Genomic DNA, 18,258 nt, shown 5'->3' with positions numbered 1-18,258 from the left:
AACGAGCAAATATAAATCAATCAATCAATCAATCAGCCGCGGGCATCAGGGGAGATGCATAGCAAATATAAGCGGACTGCAAATATTGGGTCTTTGTTCTGCATTGATGTATCTCCACTCTCACCTTTCTGCGATGATGTCAAACACTAAAAATACCAAAAAAAGTTCACATCAGCGACATTCTACCTAATGTTTGTAATGGTTGCCTAGTAGAGGAATTGTATATTGACCTCCAGCTGAACACGATATTTGAAACCAATGTGCAAATTTGCGCAACATAAGGCAGATGGTTCTCCTTTCAGGTGGTTCTTCAATAACATACCGCTTTCTTGTGCACATATCAAGAACTTTGCATTACGTCAATGCGGTCCTCCTACCATGGCCATGCAACTGAGCGTGACATAAAATCGGCAAATTCGACGCGGCTACGAGAGGGCAGGGTTCACAGACTATCGCCTGAGCGATTGATGTCAGAACTTGTATATACGGGCCTTCTCAGCCACTTGCAGCTATGTTAGGCTTAATGGTGGCTCTTATCATCGTAGGAGAGCGGGGTCAAGGCTTGAGCCAGTCTGTGTCGACCAATATCAGTAAGTGTTTCTACTGTTTTTTAACGACGCTGCGAGAGGGCATATCTCTCTGCAATAGCAATCGCCATGTTTGGTAGAGATATCATGAAAGACATCTTAATGTCCATACCATTAATAGTTCTTAAATCGTTAACTTGAAAACAGGTCGTTGCTTAGTGAATAGAGGACGTTAATGCTCTTCCCATACTGACTGAGAGTTCATTAATTGCAACATGAAACATACAGTATATGGAAAATAAAAGACTTGATAGATAACAATGGTGACAAGTGGGAACAAGTGACTGTTCTAATATGGACTACTGAGAACTACAATCTAACTTTTTGACCTCTCTTTTTTTAAAGCTGTCTGTGTGAGACGAATTGTCTTAATTTTCCTTGGATGAGTGGGTTTTCGGGCGTTGACAGGGTTTAGTTTTCTTTACGTCAGTAAACACACGGAACTTTCTGCGGATTTTGCAGGCCTCTTCGATATGTACAGTGTGATTTACCATATCTTCATCCTGTGTTACCATATACGTACATGTATATAGTGATTGCTCATTGTCGATTGGCAATTAGCCTTGAGCTTCGTGTATGTGTTTTCAATAAACATCATTCTGAGTAATATGAATGATGCGGTTTTTCTTTCGTTCCGCCTTAGGTGTGTTCGCCATTCTTCCGTGTGATTTTGAGGAAGGCACGACGTGTCAGTGGCTACAGGGGGTGGGGGATGACTTTGACTGGACGCTTCACAGTGGGGAAACGCCGTCTGGCTTCACAGGTCCACCTTATGATCACACTAAAGGCAACGGTAAGTGTCGTTCTGTGACATTACACAAGCCGATCTAGACTAATCACGTTACCAATGGTTTTTAAAAAGAGCAAAGCATCTATGGTAGGTCTAGACTCAATAAATTATCACGTCGCTGTTACATAGTCTCTAAGCAGACGTGTCAACTGGATGACAAAAGAGAAGAATTTGGCCAAATACTTTGCCATGGGATTTCAGTCAGTCTGTTGAAGTCTATTCAGCTATCAGCCGGACAATTCACTCATACTCTTAGGCAATTTATCTCCTACTAGGCTTTCATTCCTAACTTGGTCAAAGTCCCCTATTACTATTCGGCCAGGTCTGGTAGAGACTAGCGGTCATATACAACTGGCAACTGGAGACTTCGACAAGCTGTATTCTGACATAACACTAGTTATGTCAACATAAATCGTATCCTTACGAAATATATCACATTTACACATGATGAATTGGAGACTTTACACAGGCTGCCCGGTAAGGTCTAGATTTTCCAAGGGGAGAGATATTCATTTTCTTGGGATGTAAATCTTGTCAGTTTCAGATAACGGTCACTACCTCTATACTGAAGCTTCCGACCCACAACAGCGCGGAGATGTGGCACACATCATTAGCCCGTACATCCTACCCTCACTCACAGACAGCTGCACGGTAAGAAGATTCATTATTATTCATTGTGTAACGTAATTTCACCTCAAACACTAAATGAGATATAGTATAATTAGGTTTTGAAATAAAGTCATCGTTTTTAGTCAGTAAACAATGAATGCGTTAAGAAGAAACCATAGAGACTGTTAAGAAATGACCACACACCACACAACAAGTTATTGAGATATCAATACCTCCCCCCCCCCCTAGGAATAGATATTACTGAATTTAATGTTCTGAATATCACTGAATTTTGTACACTAGTCATAGTCAGCGTTGACTGACGAGGGCCATATTACATATGTCTATACAGACTAGTCGTAGATTGCTCTCTAAGTTTTCGGCCTTCTTTGCAACAGGTAACATTCTTCTACCACATGTTCGGATATCACATCGGCGCACTGCGAGTTCTCCTCCAGACATTAGGAAACGACACACCGCAGGTAGTATGGGAACAGCAAGGCCAGGTCGGGGACAGATGGGTGGAGGTTGAAGTGAACCTCACCAGTTTCAGGACAGCCGTCTTCCAGGTACATTAATGGCGTATTCTGTGTGACGTTTTCCTTAAACATTCATACAATTTGAAATATCATGAACAGTAACTGTATGTAACTTACTACGGAAGATTTGTTGATTTCGTGTTACGTCTTGACTATGTTAAGTGTTACAAATTTAGTTTGCAAGTATCAAGTATCACTAGTGCCCAATCTATGGTCATACAGAACGTACAAAAAAGAGATTGCAGCATAATTCTTGGTCCTACCTTTGTTAGTTACGACATGGCTTTAGACCAATTGTCTCTTCCGTCTCTGTGCAACAGAGGGCCTGAACTCTGTGCAAAGTTTGGTAATTTTTTGCTAAGCTATTCGTCCTCCTCAAAATGGCTGCCGCCAAACCCTGTAAGACTACAGGACAGAAACGTACCTCATGTCCAAACACCAGATAACACATGTACAATACCGATGAATGTAGAACTGCTAGGTACAGGAAGACCACACTACCTTACCTTGTCGACATGCTCAACAACTCAAAGTACTAGAGGCGTCAATAAGCTTTGGATGTATATGCAGATTATTTTAAAAGTAGTTACTGTAAGTTTTGTAATGTTTTCATTTATACATTTTGATTGCTATTCATTTTAGTTGTAAAGTACACTGCAATTCAGCCGAAATAGGCTGCCACTGTATGTTGTTGTGTGTCACTCGATGTAAATAATCCATTCATTCAATGCAAATGTAAACCGTCACCAAAGTCAGCTGCATCTCATTTGAGCCATAACATGCAGTCCACTTTATCCCGCAGGTTGTCATAGAGGGAGAGATTGGCAGCTACCAAGGCGACATCGCCATCGACGACATCTCCTTCTCACCAGGCTGTGAACGTATAGGTGAGACATTCGGCCTTCTCATAACGCACGCAAGCTTGTAGATACATATTAGCGACGTATTTGTTAGGGCAGAGATCGTGATCTGGCAGAATTAGCCGTTCTATCGCCAATTCTGCCTGATCGCCCGCTGTAGAGTCCGACATTGGAGTCGATCTCTGCCAGTACCATTGGCATCGCTGCCGCGCCGGTAGAGATCCCGATCAGGGGTCCTGTTGTCCTCACGACATAGACTCCAATCGCGACGTCTACCTGCAGACTCGCCTATTCTGCCCAATTGAAATCTCAACAAAGGCCAGAACATACATATCCTGGGTACTAATATCTCTATTTTCTATATCAGAGGAAGGCAGTGTGCGCCTTGAAGACGGCACAACTCCTAACGAGGGTCGGGTAGAGATTTTCCACAATGGTGCGTGGGGCACGGTCTGTAACAGCGGCTGGACGGAACAGAGCGCGTCAATAACCTGCCGACAAGGCGGCTACAAACAAGCCGTGTCGTCCGGGACCAGATTCCCCGGACAGCCCGCTACACCGATATGGCTGAGCGACGTTGTGTGTACCGGGGAGGAGGAAGAACTTGCAGACTGTGACAGATCGGTGTGGGGGCAGACTGGGACCTGCACACACAGCATGGATGTGTCTGTGGAATGTTCAGGTGAGAGTAATTCTCAAATCGATGAAAAAAACAACGTTATGTACAACAAGACACAATTCAGCCTCTGGCTGCTAGACCCTTGTTTTACCAATAAACCATCTGATTGATTGATTGATTGATTGATTGATTAATAGAAATTACATCTTTGGGAATATTTCTGTTCTATTTGACATTATATTCGTCTGTGATGCACAGTAGTTCTGTCCCATCTGTGACCTGCAAAAGCTTTCGCCTCATAGGTAACGTCTTCGTAAGGTATCCAGTACTGCATGATCTGATTTGTTGTATGTAACTAGGAATTGAAACTATTTAACTACATTGTGCCATATCATACATGTATACAGGATTTCGACCATTCTGCCCGACAGTACACAATGAGTGTCTGAATGGCCAGTGTGTTCCCAGGGACAGGTGGTGTGACTTCACTGATGACTGCGGGGACCAGACTGATGAGCAGCAATGTGGTGAGCTATGAATAGCAGACGTAAACAACAATAGATGTCTTCATCATGGAAAATATCTGTACCCAACATCTCTATCATTCCCAAAGCAAACCGCCATATCAAAGATATTGACTGTATCTAATAATGGGCTTGTAATGTCCTTGCCTTGTTTCTGTTCCTTGTTTGTAACAGATTCTATCTAAAATCATACTTTGTATCCCGTTTTTTTCCCGAAAACCCGAAATGGAGTGACATATTGAAGGCAAAGCAACGTCGTTCAAGGTCGGATACCTAACAGTGGTTGCTATCTTTTTCGTATCACAGCCTCCTACCCAGGTCGGTGTGACTTTCAGCACGGCCTGTGTGACTGGATCCAGCCAGACCAGGATGACGCAGACTGGATTCGTCACTCCGGTTCAACTCCAACCTCCAACACTGGCCCTACAGCGGACCATCTTGGAAGCACAAGTAAGTCTTCATCATTCTACTTCTTTTTCTATTTGTATTCAATCAAAACGCACCACATAATGTTGGCTGTTCGCTCATCGTCCAAACGCAGGTTGAAGCTTGTTTAAGCCATGTATCATTACAACAAAATCAAACAAAATCCTTATATTCAACACAACTTTCGTGATGTTTTTGACTACATTCGTACTATTACCCATTTCATGAAAACGATTATCCTAATCGTCATAACAGCAATTGGTGTGGATCTTTTACAGGTAGCTACTACCTGTATCTGGAGGCTTCTGACAGCGGTCACAGAGATAAAGCTCTCCTGGCGTACCCGCACACTTTTCGTCCAAGTTCGAGCTGCAAGGTGAGCTTCATGTCACAACATGTTTTGTTGGTTGAATGATAAATTTACGGGCTCTGACATGCCTGTGCTGTAGTGAATAAAAACTCTCATTTACTCAGTGTTAACACAGCACGAGGTCACGTGGCGCAGTGGCAGCGTGTTTGGCTCGCGATCGAGAGGTCTCGAGTTAGAATCCTGCCATGTCACAGATCTTGTGCCCTTGGGAAAGGCACTTTACACGAATTTCTCCTAACTTTGCTCAGGTGAAAAGGAGTATCTAGCTTCGGCTAGGGCTGTCCTTAGGATAGGACGTTAAATGGAGGTCCCGTGTTTGGGAGAGCCACACCCTACGCACGTTAAAGAACCCACCACACTTATCGAAAAGAGTATGGGACCTTACCGATGTAAGTGGTTCAAACCCTTGGCCGCACCTGGGGCAATTACTGAGGTCACCTGAGTGGCGCCGAATGGCAGCTCGCTCCTCCCAATTCAGCCCCTGGCTGCCAAGAGAGAGTAGTCGGCCCACCCAATAAGCACGAAGATGTTATTCTTGCTACCAGCATTTTACCACCGAGTGATGACTGCTGTTTTGACAGGTACGTTTCTACTACCACATTTACGGGCGAGATGCCGGATACCTGCGAGTCTTCCTCACCACGTCACATGGAAGTCGGAAAGTTTGGGAGCTCCGTGGGGAACAGGGAAACAACTGGCACAGGGGCGTGGTACCGCTGTCGTCAGACAAAAACTTCCAGGCAAGTCACGGTGCCTTTATATTATTTGCCAAGATTGTAATAATTTCAAAATAGAAGTTATCTGTGACATGGATTCCTTCTTTCCGGTCCCTCAGATCTACATAGAGGGAGAGGTAGGCTCGTCACATATTGGCGACATCGGCCTCGATGACGTCTCCCTGTCTGATGACTGTGTACTGGGTAAGTTGATAACTATGACTATAAATATACCTATTAGTAATGTTACTACTTTATGACATCTTATATGATATGCATTTTTATTTTATCAGTTTATGTACTCCTCGTTTGTATCCTGATTTGTTATGGCTCTGTAAGGACTTATTGTATTAGTTGTTCCTCATTAATTATTGCAAAATAAATCTTTATCTGCATGGTTTTTATCTGTCAATATCATTCTCTTTCTCAGTTACATATCACATGCTCTATCGTTACTATTGTAAATTCCCCAGCCAATGACAGTTGTGAGACTAACGGAGGCCCAGTTTTCACCTGTGGCATCGGCGGCTGTGTACCGGGGGAGTCCAGGTGTGACTTCACCTGGAACTGTGCGGATGGATCAGACGAGACAAACTGTGACGACAGTAACGTTACATTATATTCTTTGATATCTTGCAGATTTTTGGCATAACTTCCCAAATGTACCGTAGACCTACTTCCTCCACTAATGTTCCTTTCTTAGCAAAATAGTTTCTACTTAATTTCCTTTGTTGCAGTTGTGTAGCGTATAAACGGTTACAGGTTGTTTCGCAACAATGCCAGTTCGTTCGCAACAGCCAGTTCGCAACAAGGCAAGTCTTTTCGCAACAAGGTTTAGGTCTTTTCGCAACAAAGTACAAGTCGTTTCGCAACATTTGAATGTTATCAATCTTGATAGCCTAATAGTGTTAGAAATCGTATTATTAACGTAAAAATCTTACTGGGTGCGAAAGACGACCCCGGCGGCATGGGAACATGGTGCCGCATGGACCATTGGACCGCATGGACCTGACAGCCCGATGATTTTCATACGCCGGGCGGTACAGTTGTATACGCGGCGTGCACAGGGACCGTAGGGCCTGAGATTAAAAATATATATATTTATTTCAATGCGCGGATCTGCTAAGCGTATGGATTGTGGTACCCGACCATTTACCCGATGAGAGCCCGATGATATTTTCATACGCCGGGCGGCGCCCGAGTTACGGCGGCGCGCGGGTGTTAGTCCGCCGCCGGCCTGAGTCAACTTCGTCTGGCGGGGAATTTCGCTGCGAATATTAGTTCGCAAGTTCGCCTGAAACCGTAGGGGAAGGGGATTAAAAATATATTTATTTCAATGCGCGGATCTGCTAAGCGTATGCCATGATTGTGGTACTCGACCATTTACCCGATGAGAGCCCGATGACCGGGTGGTACAGTTTCATACGTCGGGTGGTACGTTAATAATACGATTTCTAACACTATTAGGCTATCAAGATTGTTAACATCCAAATGTTGCGAAACGACTTGTACTTTGTTGCGAAAAGACCTATGCCTTGTTGCGAAAAGACCTATGCCTTGTTGCGAAAAGACTTGCCTTGTTGCGAACTGGCTGTTGCGAACTGTCATTGTTGCGAAACAGCCTGTTACCGTATGAACACGTCCTATCCCAATGAAGTTGAAAATTTTCTTGGGTTTAGATGCGGAGAGCATGGTACCTCCTCGTAGCATATCAGATCTATTGGAGATGAGATACTTATGTGATATGTCTGTCACTCCATTTCAACTCACAGTTTTGGGTAGGTGCGACTTCGAGACGGATTTGTGTTCCTGGCAACAAAACCGGGAGGATAGCGCAGACTTTACTCGAGCAAGAGGTGCAGATGTACAGGGACAACAGCTGCCTGTGACAGACCACACCTTTGACAGCTTTATCGGTAATGACACCGATAAGCTTCACTATCTCGCAAAAACAGACATGTGCAGGCTGTGTCATAATGTTAAGTGTCCTTGTCCAGTCGTTGTTTTCATGTTTTCACTGTATTGGGCTATTGTAATGATCAATACAATTCAGAAGTGTAATTGATTGCCAATGCTTTGTCAATTTTGAATATAGAACGACAGAAAAAGAAAATACAACACATCACCATACAAGATTCCACCAGATACAAACGACTGTAAACGTACTCAGCCAAATTTGTAAGCCTAGGCCAAATAACATTGTCTTATATACGTATATGTATACACGGAGCCTCGCCAACTGTCATACAAAAAAACACAATATAGGCTCTGCTTAACCGGCTAAGGTTTCCTCAACTGTAGGCTTGGCATCGTAACAAGTGTTAGCCAATCAGAGAATCATCTTACCTTAAGAAAATGTTTAAGCGAATCTCTTATTGGCTGAGTACCAGTTAGATGACACGCCCATGATCGTGGAATCTTTAAAGTAGTTAAGCCAAATCCGCCCTATGATAGAATTTATATTGTATAGATCACAGACGAGACTCTGTGTAGAAGAATGTCAAGTAATTGCCGATCGAAAGATTAATGATCCTTTTCTAATGTTCATCTGCACATTCCACTTTCCAGGTTACTACGTCTTTGTCATTAACGCCTCGCCTGGACCCACGAACACACGGAGAGCCAAACTGAAGAGCACTATTCAGCTGGGACAAAGTGTTGATTGCAGTGTACGTAATGTTACATTTGAACTGGATTCGCAGCATCATGTCTGATATTACAGCATCCGAGAACATCTTTCTAGGAGGTAGTCAATAGATTACGAAATATGATGTGCCCTTGGTAATTTCCATATCCACCCTGTCCCCATCATGAGACATGTTTTGTCATATAGTCTTGACCAGAAATATGTTTGACAAGTGTGTTCTGTTTTCCTCTAATTTCAGCTGCGCTTCTATTACCATTTCTCGGGAAGAAGTGCCAGCAACATCTCAGTCGTCATGATGGAAGCAAACACAGGACTGATGCAGCAGGTTTGGGTAAAGCCAAGGGAGGAGACACCCGCCTGGACGTTTGCCAATGTGATGTTGAGAGGACCTTTCTTAGTATTCACGGTAAGCAAGTATTCACGGTTTTGACAAGGCGGATTTGCTGCATGTCGGAAACCTCCTATGAGAATGAAACAGTGGCGTCATAGTGGCAACATACTTTACAGTTTGTCTTTACATTTACACATTTTCACCTCCAGGTTTCGCTGTCAGTTTCCCTTGATCTTAGTCTTGAGGGTGCAGTGGCTGTTGACGATATTTCGTTTTCACCAAGCTGTATACAAGGTAATTTAATTCATGATCTGTTACTGGTTATTGATAAGACAGATGTTCAGAAGCAATGATCACTTATACATGTATCAGCGATTCCAATACATGTACATTGCATGAATAATCCATTTCTTTGAAACCTCTAAACCTTTGAAAATCATTACCTGTAGGGAAGTGACGCATTTAACTCTGACATTTTCTTGAAGGAAATCTAACACACGTGCGCACTACCACTACGGACAGGAACGAAGCGACGACTAAGGAGGACGCGTCCTCCCTTGTCACAACCACCACGTTTGATTTGATGACAAAGCCACCTGGTAAGATATGTACTTGGAGCCAGTTTTAGTTAGGTTTTTACTTTTCTAGTAACAACATACATTACATCTATTACCGACACCTGTCATGAAAAATGTAGAGGTACAATACTGAGGTCTTTCCTACCTTTGTTTGATAGATTCAGGTGGTTTAGCAACTGGTCCATTGGTGGGAATTGTTGTTGGCAGTCTGGTGTTCCTGGTGATTATGGTCGCATGCGTCGTATATTTTGCACGATCTGGCAAGCATCCATCTGCACTGTCACAGAGGTAATTAAAAATAAAACTTAGATTGTGTATCTTGACAATATGGCACCCCGAAAATTACACAGCTGAAGAACATGTGTGTGTGTGAAGTCTGTAGCATGGCATGTCTTCAAATCCCTTCATTTATATCAGTATAATGTGCATCCTAGGCGAACAAATCAAATATGATCAAGAAAACATATTCCTTGACACTATTTATAGGATGCTTTCATTTTTCTACTCTTAGAAACACCCAAAGGGACGAGCCAGATAGCAATGACTATGACCAGAATGTACAGTACACCACTGGTACGTATGCACTAAAAATTAACCATATAAAGGCATAGGGTGTGGCTTTATCTCACACATTACAATATAAATGAATGTTAAAACTCTAAATTTGTTGTTGATATTCTCGATGTGTTTCCAGGTTCGAGTCAAATCAACCTTACCGACATTGGTGCCCCGAACATGGACGACCAGGGCTACGCCACTCTCACCGAGACGACACACGAGTATCAGGCCCTCCAGTTCCAGCCCCCGCATAGGTTCATCTGCCCCTTCACAAAATCCATCATGGTGGAACCCGTCACAGCATCCGACGGATACACGTATGACAGGACTGAGATTGAGGGTTGGCTGATCCGAAATCAGACCTCTCCCTCAACCAATCAGAAACTGACAGACTTCACACTTGTTCCAAATCTAGCGCTGAAGGCAGAGATAGATAAATATCAGGCTGCAGCTGCCGACAGAGCGCGGCCCTCAGCACAAGGGAAAACATCGCCTCGGCTGACGAATATTTCAGTTTAATAATTATTTTAGCGGTTGAACTCGGTGACAGCTTCACTTATTAAGATGAACGATGATAATGACAGCTCTGTTATTCACAATTTCCACGTTGTATTTGGTAACCAGACTATGCTACCTTTGTGTTGCAAGCAGGCCAAGACATATTTACTGTAATAGTCTAAATAGATTATTACAATATTTACTTCATTTTGGCTAGGCCTCAGCGGCGACGCCTAGTAGTATAGTGTGCGACAGTTTGCCAGGAATTCCCAGAATTGGACAGGCATGTGAGTCCGCGAGTGCGTAGTTGCATCGTGCTAGTCTGCATTCTTCCGTTCCCTAAAGGGGGTTCGTCTAGTAGAGTAAAAGTGATACCGTCAGCCAGGGGAAGATTAGTAGAGAACATCTGGAAGTTAGCGGTGACAGATTAATCTATCAACCCTTGGCAGTTTGTATAATTTAGTAAATATAAACCATAACTCCGTTGCCATAGCAATGCATTTTCATCGATGGCGTAAGTACTCGCAGCAATTATCGTCTTATCGTCGCGTAAAACCGAGAAATGGTGCTCAAGAGCGGGATGCAACCCACAATGTTAAAAAAGAATGACGTGTTTGGTGGAGAGAGGTAGGACGCAGTCCTATTGTTTAAGTGTCCCATGAATCAGGACATACATTCCAAGATGTCTGGAAGAGGTCAAAGTTGCTGGATAGCAGGGCAGAGGTCGACAGCCTATCCATCTAGTAGACCTTGTTAGCACTTGACGCGCGCTGTAAACAGAGCCAGAGGAAAGGCTAAAACACACCAACAACAGCAAATGTATAATTCAATATGTATATAAACCATAACTTCGTCGCCATGGCAATGCATTTTTATTATCACACTTTTTGATATTTAGTTCACTTTGCAATGTTTGCAATGCTCATCAGAAATTTTGCAAAAAAAATATTTCTCAATGCCCTCAGTTATATTTATCCTATGAATATTAATGATTACTTCGTACAGGTCAGAACGATAATTTAATCAGGGTAAGCAGTGCAAACAAAAGTATTGGACGTTGACGTTTCACGGTAAATTTCTTGATAGAAATTAGTCAAAGGAATGTCATCAACAAAAAATATTTTTTGTACGGGAAAATGAAGTATAGATTTTGAAATTGAAGAAAAGTTCACCTACGATCATGATAAATTAATCTAAATGATCAAGTGTTTTGCCTTGACACTTGTGGATGGTACGTGCCAAGCATAGTATTAATGGGAATTGATGCCGCGACGGTGTAGGTCACTTCGAGCATGTAGATTGCTACATTATTTTTAAAATGTGTCGACCTGTATTGAATGGATACAATAGCTTTCTTGCTAACTTGATCGTTGTCAAACTTAACGAGGATGACATTGGTCCCACCTTGATTTGCCTTGATTTCCACAACCGTACCGCATTGCGCCGTCGGATACCATCGTTGATGCCAATACTTATTTCAGTCCCGAAGCCACGAGTTTATATTATTTAGGCCGGTTTACTTGAATGACTGATGAGATATAGTTGACCCGTTTGCTTGTCCTTTATGTAGTCTTGAAATTGTATGCTTTGCGTGCGAGGTTCAGCATATATGCAAATGTTTTGTCGTCATGCTGTCGCATACTCAAATTCATTTATCCGATTTGTTTATTATTTGTAATAATTGCTGTATATGTTCATGTCCATGTTCTGGTTTAATGATTTCACATTGTTCATGTGGATGAATTATACATTACTGATAGTTTTTTGTTCTGCCTTTATATTGTTTTGTTTGTATGTTAGGTAACTTTTGTGTAATTGGTTGATTTCATTTATCGAGTCAATGTTATTTGTGCCTAATCATTTAATAATTTTTTTTAATTTCATGATTCTCTCAGTTTGTATGTCTATGTGTAACAGTTTGTATACATGTATAGAAAAAGTTGCGTGAGCTCTGTGTCACGTGCCCCTTTGCCACGATCCATGCAAACGTCAAAAAACAGCTGGGGCCTGACCTTTGCTTGGATAGTTATGAAAAGGAACCTCAAAATAATTCGGCGCAACATTTCAGACAGGCTCTGGTGGAACTGGCAAGATCTATATGATAAAGTTGGATGACCGTCACCATTTTTGGTATGTAGATGGCTTAAGTAATGATTGATATAATCAAATGTTAACCATGCAAACCAGGCGCTAATTTGCACGAGAAAATATGTAACTGAGAAATATAGTAATATCGATGCATATTACTTATGCATACAGATGGAGACGTGATTTGCATGATTTGTGATAGAATACTATAATTCCACAGTGGTATATGACGGGAATGCTTTATTAGCGGCATTAGTAAGTTAAGCACAGGTGAACCTTACTAGATCAAGCAAAACAAGCTACGTGTAGGTCCTCATTTGAATAATTCACCGTTACGAGAAGATTTTACAATACCGTTCTATGCTGATATAACGACTAATGTAACAAATTATTTTGATAATGAACATGGCCAACTGATGTAATGCAGCAAATGAGGACCTTACTTGTATAATCAATGAGCAACATTGATAACAAGCAACTCAAAATGCATATAAACATCATTTGACAAATCCGTGAGGACGTAGTTTTGTTACGCATAAACACCTTTTGACATTCAGATGAACAGTGAGAAAATATCTGATGTCATTTCGTGGTGGAAATGTAGCCAACTGTTGAACAGCTGGACAAGTGACAAGCAGGTCAGATGTAAGTTATGACTGAAAATTCTATCAACTGAGGAGTTTTATTGTTATAATTAGAACGTTTATAATGCTGCTGCCTTTAGTATTTGTACGTGACGTTACGTTCCTAGTAGTTGCAACAGGTACTTTAGCCGTGTCGTCATATCCGGTCAAACTTTACCCTGGCCGAACTGACTAAGCACCTAACAATGTAACTTAGCATATCACTATCATGTAACTTTTTTGCATTGATCAACAAAGGAAAGTACAGGACGCCGAGGCGATGCACTGAAGCAAACAGCTAACGTTAATATCAACACTCAAAAGAAAAAAGTACAACTGATAAAGACAAATACCATAACAACAAGCAATTGCAAGTGGTAGTCCAAGATAGAGTCCATTCCGAGATACCACGAGGGTTTTTGGACAATAATTGTAATAAGTTGCAATTATTTTGAGTAAAAGAATATCTAAGCCCCAACAGTTATAATTTTTTCCAAAAAAATAATATGGAATTTTGAATCTATTTGATTGAATTCCTTTGACTACTTTGTAAACATATTGAAAGAGATCACACAAAAATCTCTTTATTTACAATAATTTTCAAACATCTACAGGATTCTTTCACTTTTAGAAATATTTACAAATAACGGTAAACCTTGCCGAATGGTAGAATTGATTTATTGCCCCATAAAAGTTAACCCCTTTTGTCTGCCTGGTATATATTTTTTTAAGATTTCACTGCAGGGCACTGGTGGCTCCTTTGTGGTAGGCCATTGACATGACACCCAGTCATACTTTGCAAGGATATGTAAATTGCTTTCTTCCTAGCCCACTGACCCAATACTTTTTAAAAAATGGTAGAAAATGGTAAATAATTGCAAAATGCTGTTACCATTATCTACAAACTGTTAGAAGTATTCTGTTCCACATCGTGAATATTTCAAAGGTTTCACACACTGGGAAAATATTTAGAAAGTTCAAATAGCATTCAAAATATTTCCTAAGTATAAAAGCTCCTAGACATATAAGTTTATTGAAAACAATTGAAAACATTTGTAAATAATAACAATGGCAACCCTCGCGGTGACTTGGAATCGACTCTGGTACAACAAGTTATTAATTGAAGCGTTTAGTAGGTAATTATTTCTATTACAAAACGTTTGGTACGTTTCATAATGGTATTAAACGTTACCTAAAAATACATTCAGTAAACTTTGTGTTATTGACGTTACTGGGTCTTCTTAATGGTTTTTTCTGCTGTTTGTTTCGTACAAGAGGGGTGATTCAGGAAGGCCGTTGAAATCAAGAATGTTAGCTAGCAGGTTCTGTAGATTGCCAAGAAGATTAACTCGTACTTACAATCATGTAACTGTAACGTTACCGTATCTTACTAGTATTGTGTCTAATCTATAAGTTACTACAAAATGGCGACCCACTCAGGCTATCGGACGAACAAAGACATGCCACAAGTTGAACTTCAAATTTCCTGTGATTTATTTGAAATATTTACCTAATTTTTTTAAGATTTACCTAATTAGTCATCTAACATGTCACTAATCCTTCTCGCGTACGACAGACGAACAAGAATATTGTAGTAGTGAACAGGAGCTATGATACTTCCCTGTGGGACCACTAGCACTCACCTCCAATGTTCACTTTGAATAACAGGCAGTAGGGAGCCCTGTAGGTAATGTGGTGCTGTGAAAAACGTTTGTATTCGTAGTTTTCTTTTATTATAACACATGCAAAATAAGAAAAAAATATATGTTAGTACGGCTGGGGTTCGAACCCAGGCGGACATACGTCCATTGGAACTTAAGTCCAACGCCTTAACCACTCGGCCACCGTACTGTGTAATCATGGGAAGGGTGGTAAAGCGTACTTATTAATTGGACATACCATATTTGGAAATTCAACCTTTAACCTTAATCGATAAGGTTAAATTTCATGTTTAACTATCCTAAGGGATTATTAAAATATTGTAGTATGTATATTTTTCGTCAGAAAGGTATAATAGCTTAATACTAGAGATAATTCTTGTCATTCATCTAAAAATCTGAGGAAAACAAAGGTAGTTTAACCTTTGACCTTGATTGAAAGGGACTAAATTTCATGTTTAACAATCCAAAAGGACTATGAAATGTATATTTTTCGTCAGAAAGGTTCGATATTCTAATATTGGTGATGATTCTTGCCATTTATCTAAAAATCTGAGGAAAACAAAGGTTGTTTACTTGGTTGCCTGGGGCACCAGTGTTGGTCACGTTACCCCGCGATATGCAAATGAGCCATCATAACAATGAGAAACATGGCGGCGTTCCGGGGTTGTGCCACGGAAATCCACTGGATTTCGTAATTTTTCGCCGTTTCTGAGGATTTTCAGTCCGTATTACACTACTTGGCTGTCGACAAAGCTGTTGTAGAAGATCTAGACTTAGGAAAATCTCGTTAAGGAACTCACAAGTGTTGAACGGGGAACAAAAATCGCCCAAACCCAGCCGATGTTAAGCATGATGGGCGGCTGTCTATCTGGGTTATTGAACAAGGAACAGAGAAGGTAAGAAAACAGCGCCGATTTCTTAGAAATAAGTATTTAGTACAAATTTGATACACAGTGTAAGTGTGGAACATGTTCATGGTTCTGAATTTTTCAGTTCACAGTTATTGTGGTGAAATCGCGCATTTTTATACATGTTTCTGAAAACTTGAATATAGTCATAGATCAAACATCAGAGTGTACTTCTATCACAACAAATGATCAACCCATATGCATTGGTACTAAAGTAATCCTATAGTTTCGTGACCTTACAAACGATCTGATGTGTTGGTGTGATTCGTGACTTAATGTTTCCTAAGGTCCCCAAGGAATAAGTCTTTAAAAACAAATTAAATGATCGTGGAGATAATTTTTCTGACAGGTCCTTGGTGTACTGTCTCAGTACCTCTTTGATAATTAATAGAGACTATACTATACTATACTACAATATGTGACAAATATGCATACGCATTGAAAAGTTGGCATTTTTTAATTTGACTTCGCTATTTATTTAGTTGGCACTAGATTTGGTCAAAGTTTTTATTTATCATATTCTGTCTAAAAATGTTCTAGAACAGGAAAATATGCATATAAAAAAGATGTTTCCAAACTTACACAATGGTGTTGATTGTTGACATTCAAGGTCCTAGTTAAGCCGGAACAAACAAATCAATTTTTCCGTGGGTCTAAACTGTTAATAGATGTTAATGTGCTTAGCTGGGGCCTAGGAGAATAATCCAATATTCTGTGGGAAAAAAACAACCTTGTACAGCACTTGTATTGGATAACAGAAGTGTCTAAGTGCTCTTGAGTCCTGGCCGTAATGAGTCTAAGGGTAAAGTAAGTGCTCACTTAAGTCCATGGGTCTCTGCACTCAAAAATGCGAACTCACTGTGTGTATCTACACCTTCTACATGTAGTAGTACATGCGGATGTTACGTGCCACATTTACATTATTCTCTCCAAGCAGACGTCTTGGTTGGGGATATTTTTTAAAAAGTCAAAGAAATCATGGCTACCTCTAGGGAAAAACAGATTCTAGTGATCAGATGGAAAAGAAAAAAACAACAAAATAGCTTCCACCAAAACTCCTGCTTGGAGAGTAGTCACTACAAGATGATCCCTTCTACAGTGCACAAGTCAACAGAAACCATGTTCCAGAACAAAGACTGCCCTGCCATCTGCCATAACCAAACTCTTCCCCTATCAGCCCCTTGCTAATATGAAATGGTAAATTGAAATCTGTAAGACAGGTATTACAATGTTGGAGGTGTTCAGAAGTGTGATGTGATATCAGTGAAAAACATGTACAAGCCTTCCTTGGGTGCATCGACCTCTCCGCTATTGATCAGAACTCAGTTATCATCTCTGAACACAAGTGTTTCTGTGTAACAGCTGGTATCCCAGCAACTGTCCCTGATGTCTCTGTCAGACCTGTCAGGAAATGAGGCAATTTGAGTTCGCAGCACTTGTAGATTGGCTAGAAAACTACATTTGTTAAAGCTAGGCGTGGATATATAAGATACAGTAGAAGCATACGCCTGATAGGTACATGTAAATGTAATAGAATTTCTTGCCACAAGACCAACTCAATCAAGGATTGATATCATTGATTCTTCATTCGTAATAACTTGCAAAAAGAATTGTAGGCAAATGAGAATCTGATGAGATATTCTGTTGTCACGAGTCTACTCAAGGCTGCAGAGGTCTCCTAGCAACTTGTAGGTTCTAAATCTGTGATCAACATGAAGATGAAATTTTAAGCACTTTATAGCATGGTCGGAACCCTTGATTAATGTGCCGGATGCTATTTGATACTCCGAAGTCTCCCGGCAAGCCAAGGATTACTTAATAAAGCTTGTAGTTTGGTCAGTAGAAAGCAAGATGAATGGGTGGATTATGGTTTGAATAAGAAAAAATACCTACAACAAAATGTTGACACAATGATATGCAAAGGTGAAATTGTGTGATTAATAATGTAGCTTTTATGATGTATGTTAAGGTTTCTCGGTTGGCTAAATTGGCATTTTGACCGTCCACTGTTTTCTTATTAATGAATTAAGAAAGAATGAAGCCATAACGAATGTTGATAGATAGGCATTAAAGAATTCTAAATCTGATTTTTTGGGGGCCAAATTGATGACGTCATCATTTTTATTACCTCTGATATTATTTTTTCTATGACAAAATACAGCACTTTGGTACATACCACTGTAATGAAACTTCGTTTTTCGTTGCATAATGATGCAAGCTACAAACGTAGTGTTGCGCAAACTGATATCTACTAACGATCTGTAGTTATTAAGAATTATTATTTTGTAATCAAATGAGAACGAACATTTTCTAATTACTAAAGATC

General features: G+C 40.7%; 2 protein-coding genes and 1 non-coding gene across 3 annotated transcripts in view; 2 read left to right on the top strand and 1 right to left on the bottom strand.

The window, feature by feature from the left end:
* Positions 1 to 523: 523 nt before the first annotated feature.
* On the top strand, positions 524 to 10,675 carry LOC118422284 (MAM and LDL-receptor class A domain-containing protein 1-like). The gene is made up of 20 exons (XM_035829803.1): positions 524 to 590; positions 1,231 to 1,380; positions 1,922 to 2,028; positions 2,385 to 2,555; positions 3,328 to 3,412; positions 3,753 to 4,067; positions 4,412 to 4,531; positions 4,835 to 4,978; positions 5,233 to 5,330; positions 5,906 to 6,064; positions 6,160 to 6,244; positions 6,514 to 6,645; positions 7,813 to 7,956; positions 8,609 to 8,709; positions 8,926 to 9,093; positions 9,228 to 9,312; positions 9,504 to 9,617; positions 9,755 to 9,884; positions 10,108 to 10,169; positions 10,291 to 10,675. The coding sequence occupies exons 1-20, from the start codon at positions 524 to 526 to the stop codon at positions 10,671 to 10,673; spliced, it is 2,820 nt and encodes a 939-aa protein (XP_035685696.1). The 3' UTR covers positions 10,674 to 10,675.
* Positions 10,676 to 15,131: 4,456 nt separating this feature from the next.
* Positions 15,132 to 15,214, bottom strand: Trnal-uaa. Its single transcript has one exon. It is a non-coding gene; the product is annotated as a tRNA-Leu (tRNA).
* Positions 15,215 to 15,625: 411 nt separating this feature from the next.
* LOC118422687 (ADP-ribosylation factor-like protein 13B) overlaps positions 15,626 to 18,258 on the top strand; it is a 9,994-nt gene continuing 7,361 nt past the window's right edge. Inside the window, exon 1 of the mRNA XM_035830382.1 lies at positions 15,626 to 15,920. Within this exon, the coding sequence (XP_035686275.1) occupies positions 15,865 to 15,920 (56 nt within the window). The 5' untranslated portion in view covers positions 15,626 to 15,864. The remainder of the gene's footprint in view (positions 15,921 to 18,258) is intronic.

The sequence above is a fragment of the Branchiostoma floridae genome, chromosome 9, assembly GCF_000003815.2.
Source record: "Branchiostoma floridae strain S238N-H82 chromosome 9, Bfl_VNyyK, whole genome shotgun sequence".
NCBI lineage: Eukaryota > Metazoa > Chordata > Leptocardii > Amphioxiformes > Branchiostomatidae > Branchiostoma > Branchiostoma floridae.
This window is presented reverse-complemented; position numbering and strand designations above follow the sequence as displayed.